Genomic DNA, 10,115 nt, shown 5'->3' on the forward strand with positions numbered 1-10,115 from the left:
CCCACCCCCACCCCCCCAGGCCCCTCCTCCACCCAGTCTCCTGGCGTGTGTGGGTGTGTCTGCGCGTGTGCATGCCGTGTTCGTGTGCAAGGGGCCAGGAGGGGGAGGGAGGTGTGTGTGCGTGTGTGCCCATGAGGGCTGCTGCCGGCGCGCGCGCGTGTATGTGTGTGTGTGTGTGTGTGTGTCGGGGAGGGCCGCGCGTGCGGTGTACGTGTCTGTGTGCGAGGCGGTGGCCCCAGCGGCCTGGGCGTTGGCTGAGCTGGCGCGGGGCTTCCAGAAGGCCGGGGGGCCTCCAATGTGCCGGTTAGGAGTTTGAGGGGAGACAAGCGGGGGTTTCGGGCGGGGGGGCCGGGAGGGCCTGCCCGGAAGTCACCCTGGCGGCAGCTGTCCAAAGGGCTTGGTGGTCTGGGGGCGGGGAAGGCGGGCGGGCCCCACTGTAAATACGGCCCCAGGGTGGTCAGAGGGTCCCATGCCACCCGTCCCCTCGTGACCTCCCCCTTGACCTCCAGCTGACCGTGCATGCCAGCTGAGTGGCCGGTTGAGTCCTGGACCCTCTCTGGGGTTTGCCTCCCCCACCCCTCTCCCCGTCAATAAAACTGTTTACAACCACCGGCCCCCCAAGGCTCTGGCTCTGCTCTGTCTCCTGGGGGCGCGCCCGGTACCACCCTGTTGCCTGGGCGGGGTTGGGGGGTCCCTGGGCCACTCCTGGCGGCAACCGGAATTCTGGGGAGCTGGGTGTGGAAACGGGGCATCTCCCCCAGTTTCTGATTAGTTTTTGAGCAAATATTTACTGTGCACCTGCTATGTGCCAGGCGCCGCCGGGGACAAAGGTCCTTGTCCGCATGAAGTTCGTAGCCTAGTTGGGGACACCGGCCCTGCGCTGGCAAACATGGGCTGGATTTGAAGGAGTGATGTGTGCAGTGAGGAAAACCACAGATGAGGTGCCAGGTAGGGGTGACTGTGTGGCGCGCCCTGGGGGTGGGCAAGGAGAGCCTGTCGAGGTAACAAGAGCTGAGATGTGACGAGTGAGAAAGCAGGTGTGCAGGCAGAGGGGGCAGTGTGGGGACGTGGGAACACACTTGGAGGGGGGTGAGGCGGCCACGGTGNCCCGGGCTCCGGGCGGGCAGGGCCGCCGAGCTGAGGAGGGTAAAAAAGTTTTTTATTGTGGTAACGTCCACATACATCCACATGAATTCAGATGCACCATTGGAAGCATTTGAAAGTTCGCAGTTCAGGGGGCGCCTGGGGGGCTCCGTCGGTTAAGCGTCCGACCTCAGCTCAGGTCGTGATCTGAAGGAACGTGGGTTCGAGACCCGCAGCGGGCTCCGTGCTGCCAGCTCAGAGCCTGGAGCCTGTTTCAGAGTCTGTCTCCCTCTCTCTCTGGCCTTTCCCTGCTTATGCTCTGTCTCTCTCTCTCTCTCTCTCTCAAAAATAAACATTAAAATGTCTTAAGCGCACAGTTCGGCGGCATGAAGTCTGTTCACATTGTTAGGCCCCCATCCCCACCATCCATCTCCAGAACCTTTGCATCTTTCCAAACTAAAATCCCATCTCCATTAAACATGAACTCCCCACCCTCCTCCCCCAGCCTGATGGAGTTTATTGTAAGTGGGACAGGGAACCAGCGAAGGCTTTAAGTGGGGGGTGGGCTCTGACTGCACTTTAAGAGATAGATCCCCGTAGCATTTGGCCTTTGCAGTTCACACCCCTTCCTTCCCACCCACTTCCCATGAAGCGCCTCCCGTGTGCTGGGTTCTGGGAACGGGGCAGTGGGCAAGACAGGCCTGGCTCCCCGTTGGCCCCGGAGGAGACCGTTAGCACAGTAAGCAGACGCAACACACGAGGATGACATCCCCGGGCTCCCCGCGAGCGGCGTGTGGCTATTTCTTCAGCTTTGCTGGGAGAGGTTTGATGCACAGTGTGTAAGTTTTAGATGCGCAACTCAGTGATTTGATATGTGCCAGGGTCGCACCATGATTACCACAGTGAGGTTAACACATCCATTGCTTCACGTACTTGTGTGTGTCTGTGTGTCTGTGTACAATGGGAACATTTAAGATCTACTCACGCCCGGTGTGGCTCAGTCTGGTAAGCGTCCAACTCTGGATTTCAGCTCAGGTCATGAGCCCATGGTCGTGGGTTCTGAGCCCCTGACTTGGCTGTGCACTGACAGCGCAGAGCCTACTTGGGATTCTCTCTCCCTCTCTCTGCCCCTCCCCTACTCTCTCAAAATCAATAAAATTTAAAAAAAAAAAAAGAAGAGGGGCGCCTGGGTGGCTTAGTCGGTTAAGCGTCTGACTTTCACTAAGGTCATGATCTTGCGGTTCGCGGGTTCGAGCCCCGCGTCGGGCTCTGTGCTGACTGCCAGCTCAGAGCCTGGAGCCTGTTTCAGTCTGTGACTCCCTCTCTCTCTGACCCTCCCCTGCTCACGCTGTCTCTCTCTCTCCTAGAAATAAAATAAAAATATTAAAAAAAAAAAAAAGAAGAAGAAGATCTACTCTCTTAGCCATTTTCAAGTACATAATACAGTAGTGTTAACTATAGTCACCAGGCTGTACATTACAGCTCCTGGAGGTATCTGTACCCTTAGGCCAACATCCCCCCATTTCCTGCACCCCCAGTGCCTGAAAGCCACCATCCTACTCTGTTTCTAGTTTTCTATTTAAAAATTTTTTAATGTTTTATTTATTTCTGAGAGAGACTGATAGAGACAGCATGAGCAGGGGAGGGTCAGAGAGAGAGGGAGATACAGAATCTGAAACAGGCTCCAGGCTCTGAGCTGTCAGCACAGAGCCCGACGCGGGGCTGGAACCCACGAATCGTGAGATCATGACCTGAACCAAAGTTGGATGCTTAACCGACTGAGCCACCCAGGCGCCCCTCTAGTTTTCTATTTAAAAATGTTTTTTAGTGTTTATTGTTGAGAGAGAGCACAAGCAAAGGAGGAGCAGAGAGAGGGAGACACAGAATCCTAAGCAGCCTCCACGCTCCCAGCTGTCAGCACAGAGCCTGACGCTGGGCTCGAACCCACAGATCATGACCTGAGCCAAAGTCAGACACTAAACTGACTGAGGCACCCAGGCGCCCCTTCTGTCTTTTTGATAATAGCCATTCTGACAGGTGAGAGGTGGTATCTCATTGTGGTTTTGATTTGCATTTCCCTGCGGATGAGTGAGGCTGAGCACCTTTCAAGTACCTGTTGGCCGAAGGTATGTCTTTCCCAGGAAACTGTTCTTCAGGTCCTTTGCCTTTTTTGCGCATGTCTGTTTTGGTGCGTCCATCTCAACGGGTCTGCAATTCTGTCCTGCTTTGTCTGTGTCTCTGTGTTGTACCCATGTCTGTGTATTCATGACGATATTCACTCATCTTTCTTTACGCCTGTCACGGTCAGCCTGCACACGCCTCTCTGAACCTCTGTGCCCACAGGACAGAACTCATATTCATTCTCACGGCTTGACAGAGACAAAACTCTTCAGAGATTGGGCTGGGGAGGGATTGGGCCATGGCCAGGCGTGATGGAAGTCCTGGGTGCATGTAAAGTTAACACATCACGCCTGAATGTTTTGAACCCAACAAGAATGAAAGCACTGAATAGCTGAACCCATGAGATGCAGCCAAAGCAGTTCTCAAAGGGAAATTTGTAGCTTCCGGTTGCATTTATTAGGGAATGCGGGAGACCCAAAACAAATAGCACATTAGCTTCAGATGAAGATAGAAAGAACAGAAGGGCCCTTGGAAACTGAGTTCCACTTTACAGATATGGAAACTGAGGCCAAGAAAGGGTAAGCTGCTCACCTAAGATCACAAACAAAGCAGTTTCCATAGAGCTGGGAGTTAGAGCAGTTTATTCCCTCCCCAGCCATTGTCCAAAGACTGTGGAGACTTTTGACATCACTCACTTTTTAATTCTATTTTTTAGAAATTATTTCACTTGGGGGTGTCTGGGAGGGCTCAGTCAGTAAACGTCTGACTCTTGATTTCAACTCAGGTCATGATCTCACAGTTGTGGGATTGACCCCTGCGTCAGGCTCTGTGATGAGTGTGGAGCCTACTTGGGACTCTCTCTCTCTCCTCACTCCTGCCTGCATGCTCTCTCTTGCTAGGAAAAAAAAAGACAACAGAAATTGTTTCATTAAAAAAAAAAGGCTACAATATGTCATGAATTCAAGGCAAGTACTCTTTGTTCCCTCCATTGAAATTCCTGATTCCTCAAATTTATTGCAAAGAGTATCTCTTGCTTAAAGAGCTGTCCCTGCCCATCCCCCGCCCCCGGAATGGAGCCTTGCAAACTTGACCCTTGATTCCTGGATTGGGGAAAGTGAGGATTCAGCCCCAGAGACTCTGGGGTACCCACCCCCCAAAAGCAGCAAACAGGGGGATGAAAAACCAGGTAGAAGAAGGCAGAGAAGGGGGCAGGCAGCTCCCCTGCGAGGCTCCCTGTGCCAGGAAGCAATTTTGCAATCCTGACCACTCCCTTCCCCCTGCGTGGATCGGGTCCAGGCACTAACGGGAACCAGATGTGCGTGAGGACTTCCCTGTGGTGGGCGGTCCAGCCCCCAGTCCAGCAGGTATAAGGCTCCCCACCAGGCTAAGCGAACCCAGACGGAAATGAGAGAGGCCATCATGTCTTCTTGGAGGCCAGCACGAAAGCTCAGGTGAGTCCACCCCTGCCCATGGGGAGCAGAACTGGATACTAGAAAGTTCCATCCAGCACAGAAGCCACAGCGCGAGATGTAGACGCACAGGTTGGAACAGATTCTTTTTTTTTTTTAATGTTTTATTTATTTCTAGGAGAGAGAGAGAGAGAGACAGCGTGAGCAGAGGAGGGTCAGAGAGAGAGGGAGTCACAGACTGAAACAGGCTCCAGGCTCTGAGCTGGCAGTCAGCACAGAGCCCGACGCGGGGCTCGAACCCACGAACCGCGAGATCATGACCTAAGCGAAAGTCGGACGCTTAACCGACTAAGCCACCCAGGCGCCCCAGGCTGGAATAGATTCTAACTGCGGACAGACTCGCTCTCACATACTCACTACAGCGTCCCAGGTGCTCTACGGCCCAGACAGAGAGTTGGGGACCCATCGACGCCTCCCGAGCAGCACCCTATCAGAGGCCCGCTGGAGGGACCGGAGCAGCAGGAGCCCCTCCCTTGAAGGATTATGGCGCCGCCTATAAACCACCCCACCCCAAGGCCAAATGCCTGCTCCTATCTGCACAGAGCAGATGCACCTTCCGTGTTCAGAGTTCCCTTTGGAGCCCTGGGTAGCCCTCGAGCAAGCCTAACCTTGTTTGACCAGGACTGGACAGAAAGAGGAGGATCCCCCAGAGGGGAAAACTTGGGAAAGTCAGAGAAAGCTTCATGGAAAGGGGAGCATCGGAGCTGGGGCTTTGCAGGACACGTAGGAGTTCGCTGCCTCTGCCTTCAAAGTAGGGAGCCGGGGAGATAAGAAATGACCCAGAAAACAAGCGAGAGCAGAAGGAATTAGCAAATTTGACTAAATAATGAACAACCTGTTGGGGTTAGGCTGGCAATGGGGAGGGGTGACATTTATGGGTCAGACTGGCAAACGCAGTTTTCAGAGAGTTAGAATTCTACCTACCTCTGGCAGCTGTGGGCGGCGGGGGTGGGAGGGGGCAGCCAGGAGAGGAGCAGGCCGTGACTGCACTGGTCCTGGGGACCAATGAGGTGGCCCGGTCCCTGGGGATGCAGAACTAGGCGGCTGATTCCAGGGACGTTTTCACCAAGCTGGATGTATCTTCTGTCATTGTCTGCAGCCCCAGAGGCCGGAGCTCTCGGCTTTCTAGAACGCTCTTCCTGCTGCTGCTGTCTATGGCCTCAGCCCACGAGGTCACCCCCAAACCTGCCGCCTGCTTGGTGTCCCATTCCGTCAACGGCAGCTCTGTCTCCTGCCACCCCCCCGCCCAAATCCCCCACCACTTCCCGGCCGACACGGTCTACCTGGTGGTGGAGTTTTTCAACCTCACGCGGCTGCGCGAGGACACCCTCCGGGGCCTCACTCGCCTCCAGGAACTGCACCTCTCCACCAACCGGCTGGAGAGCCTCCCGCCCAAGTTTCTGGTGCCCGCGCCGCAGCTGGAGGTGCTGGACCTGACCCGCAACGCCCTGAGCCGCCTGCCCCCCGGCCTCTTCGGGGCCTTGGCCGCTCTCCACACCCTGGTGCTGAAGGAAAACCGGCTGGAGGGCCTGGAGCCGTCGTGGCTGCGGGGTCTGAAAGCCCTACGGCATCTGGACCTCTCGGAAAACCACCTCCAGACCCTGCCCCCGGGGCTCTTAGCCAACGTCACCTCCCTGCGCGTCCTTGACCTCAGCGGCAACCAGCTGAAGGCTTTGCCCCCAGACCTCCTGAAAGGCCCCCTGCAGCTCGAACGGCTGCATCTGGAAGGCAACAGACTGCGGGTGCTGGGGGAGGCGCTCCTGGCGCCCCAGCCGGACCTTCGCTACCTCTTCCTGAATGACAACGAGCTGGCCACCGTGGAGGCCGGCGCCTTCCGGGCGCTGCGGCAGCTGGACATGCTGGACCTCTCCAGCAACCTGCTCACCGGCGTGCCCAAGGGGCTCTGGACTTCCCTGGGGCGGCCCACCTGGGACATGAAGGACGGCTTCGACATCTCTGGAAACCCCTGGATCTGCGACCGGGACCTGGAAGACCTCTGTGGGTGGCTTGAGGCCAACAGACACAAGATGTTCTCCCAGAATGAAACGCGCTGCGCTGGGCCTGAAGCCTTGAAGGGCCAGATGCTTCTGGCAGCGGCCGGGTCCCACTGAGCCTGGGGCCGGGCTGGGGACACAGGGCTGGGAGCACACTGCCCGCTACTTGGCAAGAGAACTCACCTTCAGCTTTCCGGAGCTGGCGGATGGGCCCACCTGGGCCCAGCTTCCCCAGACACCTCGGGCTCTCTGGGCTCCCTGTACCCTCTTCCGAGAACCCCTTTCCCTGTTTTCCAGATCTCTTGGTCTCCAGGCGCCACAGCCTGCTCGGCCTCCCTCTGGCTCAGCCCTGGCCGCACTGGGGTTGTCTGTGTCTAGCTCTGTCTCCCCCGCTTTGAGGGCCTCTCTGGATGCAGGAGCTGGGGCTGGGTTGCCTTGTAGCCAGCGTCACCCAGTTTGGGGCCAGAGCTGAGGGGTTAATAAATAACTGTGGAAAGGAACTGGGCGAACTGGAAGTCACTGTGCCCCAAGCATCCCCTAAGTCGACTTCCTAGGTCTCCAGAAGGAAGGAGGAGGGTAAGGGATTGCAGCTGGGATCTGAGAGCTTGTGGCTCCTCCTCTCCCCTCCCCCCCCAATTCAAGACTTAACTGCAAATAAAACCCTGACCGTTGCCCGGAGTGTCATTTTACTGGTGGATTCCTGCCACAGCTTGTGTCCTGGGGAAGGTTTAAATTAAACCAGATTGCCTCAGGTCTCCAGAGGGAGAGCCGCCTGCTGACACAGTGCTGGGCATGCTGGAGCCCGGGTCGGATTTGGGGGACCCCTGGGTGTTTGGGGGCATGCCCAGTGTTTTCAGCTCCCAGGAAGGATGGTCCTTGGCGGTCATTCCGGGCCTGATAATGACAGCCAGAGAGGGGCCTGGAGTCTGGCAGAGAGGGGTTTGAATTGGATCCCTCAGTTTGCTCATCTGTAAAATGGAGATCCAAGGGAATGGGCCGGCCTGAATCCTGGCTGAGTTCAAGGGCACATTTTTCGAAATAAAAACACCCTGAAGACTTGCTCAAGGTCACTCTTTGGTGAGGTGGTGGGGGCCGTGATCATCCTCCACTGTCTTCGCGGCAACGGCAGGGTGACAGGTGGCCAAACCTGGCCAACAGAAGTCCAATACGGGGACATCCAGCGTCCCCAAGTTACTATGACAACAGCCGCACCGGGACCCCAGAGAAGGCCGGGGAGGCGGGGAGGTGGTGTGGGTGCGCTGGAGCCCCGCCCCCGGGGCACGCCTCCGCACGGCCTCTCCCCATTGGCCAGTACCTAAGGCCCCGCCCCCCGAGAGAGGCTATAAGGCGGGCGGGGCGCGCGGTGGGCGGAGCCTGGGGCGGGAGTCTGGGGTCGGCAGCGACTCTCGGGGGCTGTGGCTGCGCACGCCCGGGTGAGTGCGGAGTGGGGGGCGTCCCGGAGAGCCCTGCAGGGTAGGGGCTCCTGATCGGGCGGGCGGGAGAGGATCCAGCGGCGTGAGAGGGGAGGGGGGTGAAGGGCTGGAGCAGGTGGCCGAGACCCTTGGCCCAGTTGGCTAAAGTTCAGGACCCACTTGGGCTGCGACCAGGGCTCTGAGGGCACAGCGTGGGGAGAAGGGAAGAACTTCGAGCGGGGAGTCCCGGGTCGAACTCCCCACTCTGAGCCTGCTTAGATGTGTGGTCGTGGAAAGAGCATGGACCTCACCTCTGGGTGCCTCAGTTTCCCTGTCAGACTGTAGGCTTATTGGGAAGGTTTATTCCGAAGCTACGACCTGCAGGGGGCTGCTTGTGCAGTTCTGTTGGGGGGTGATGGTGGGGATGTGTTGGGGGGTGCCCAGGGGCAAGAGGGACCTCTTCTCCTTTGCAGAAGAGGAAAGAGCTCAGAGAGGTGAAGGCACTTGCCCAGAGTCACACAGCAGGTAATGGCAGGACTTGAACCCAAGTCTTTCTGTTTCCAGAGCCCATGCTTTGAACCCCTACAATGTCCCCACCTTGCCGGAGGCCCTCCGTGCGCACCCAGTGTGTGGAGAGCCCCATGCATGCACTGTCCATGTCCCTCATGAGCTGTGTGAGGTTGGGTACGATCATAACTCTGTTTTGAGGAAACTGATGCTCAAAGAGGGAACCACACATGGCCACGGGCAGGCGGTGTGTGGAAGCCCCTCTCACCCGGCCCTGCCCCTCAGGATGTCTGCAGCCGGCACGTCAGAAGATGAGACTGCTCAGCCCCCCAGAACCAGCCTGTGGGATCAGGACAGGCAGGTGAGGGGCTGCCCCGCCCACGGAGCAGGGGCACAGGGAGAGGGGGGCCGTCCCTCCTGGGACAGTGTCAGACCGGGGACTCCCTCCCATGCTTATCCTTGCTGGACCTTGTGTGTGTGTGTGTGCGGGGGTGGATGGCACATCTTACCCATTTCCCAGACGGCCGCAGGGACGCCCGGGGCGGGGAGCATGTCTGCAGCCACACCCGCTCCCCTCCCCCACCCCGGGGTCCCTGCCTGTCTCCGTCTCTGTGCCCACCGTCTGGGCACTCTCAACAGCAGATGCACAAATGACAGAGATCACAGCACATGCTCTGCTCCGGTCCCCGTTCCAAGCACTCCACGCACGCTGGCTCCTTGACTCTCCCAGCTCTAGAAACCCATTTTACAGATGGGGAGGCTGAAGCCCCAAGTTAAGTGTGCAGTCCCCCGACCCCCTCCTTCGCTCCTGGTCCCCGGCCCAGAGAAGGGCAGCAGACGGAGGGCCGGCTCAGCTGCCCACACCCCCTGGGGCCCCTCTGAGGCCACCTCTCCCCGCAGAACGTGGTGCAGCGCGTGGTGGCTCTGCCCCTGGTCAGGACCACGTGCACTGCGGTCTCGGAGGCTTACAGTGCCGCCAAGGACAGGCACCCGCTGCTGGGCTCCGCCTGCCGCCTGGCCGAGCACTGCGTGTGTGGCCTGACCGCCTGCGCCCTGGACCGCGCCCAGCCGCTGCTCAGTCACCTGCAGCCCCAGCGTGAGTCCCCCGCGTCCCCGCGTCCTGAGGTTCCATGTCCCGGACCTCCGCCCTCAGCTGTCTGCTGGGGCGCCCTCGTCTGTGTCCCCATGTCCTCCCGCGGTTGGTGGCCTGACCTACCTGCGCCCACCTTTCCCTGGACTCCTGTGATGAGCAGAGGGGTCCAACCCGACGGGGGGCCGGGGACACAGACCCTTGGCCTCCATCTGACCAAGGAAGGGGGTCACCTCAGGGTCTCAGCTCAAGGCTCGCCCCTCCTCCTTCTCAGCTGGTGTGCGTGACCTTGAGCCTGCCCGCTGGGGCGTCTGAGCCGGCCACGGGCGAGGAGTCACCTTGGTGCTGGCAGCAGCCGGGCGGCAGAGCTGAGGCCGAGAGGGCAGTGGAGGTGGGGCCCGGCCTGGTGGCCCAGCCACACCCTCAGGGCCCCCCCCCC

At 58.6% G+C, this 10,115-nt stretch overlaps 3 protein-coding genes across 3 annotated transcripts in view; all 3 read left to right on the forward strand.

The window, feature by feature from the left end:
• Window positions 1-4,574, forward strand: part of SEMA6B (semaphorin 6B) — a 15,075-nt gene extending 10,501 nt beyond the window's left edge. The window contains exon 16 of the mRNA XM_077751363.1: window positions 4,501-4,574. Within this exon, the coding sequence (XP_077607489.1) occupies window positions 4,501-4,574 (74 nt within the window). The remainder of the gene's footprint in view (window positions 1-4,500) is intronic.
• Window positions 4,575-4,623: 49 nt separating this feature from the next.
• Window positions 4,624-7,339, forward strand: LRG1 (leucine rich alpha-2-glycoprotein 1). Its single transcript, XM_077751439.1, has 2 exons — window positions 4,624-4,655; window positions 5,773-7,339. Exons 1-2 carry the CDS (start codon window positions 4,624-4,626, stop codon window positions 6,782-6,784), a joined length of 1,044 nt encoding a protein of 347 aa, XP_077607565.1. The 3' UTR covers window positions 6,785-7,339.
• Window positions 7,340-8,058: 719 nt separating this feature from the next.
• LOC144221561 (perilipin-5-like) overlaps window positions 8,059-10,115 on the forward strand; it is a 7,380-nt gene continuing 5,323 nt past the window's right edge. Inside the window, 4 exon segments of the mRNA XM_077752096.1 lie at window positions 8,059-8,100; window positions 8,553-8,604; window positions 8,872-8,947; window positions 9,487-9,682. Coding sequence (XP_077608222.1) covers window positions 8,873-8,947; window positions 9,487-9,682 — 271 coding nt within the window. The 5' untranslated portion in view covers window positions 8,059-8,100; window positions 8,553-8,604; window position 8,872.

The sequence above is a fragment of the Crocuta crocuta genome, unplaced genomic scaffold, assembly GCF_008692635.1.
Source record: "Crocuta crocuta isolate KB4526 unplaced genomic scaffold, BGI_CrCroc_1.0 scaffold110, whole genome shotgun sequence".
NCBI classification, from domain to species: Eukaryota; Metazoa; Chordata; class Mammalia; order Carnivora; family Hyaenidae; genus Crocuta; species Crocuta crocuta.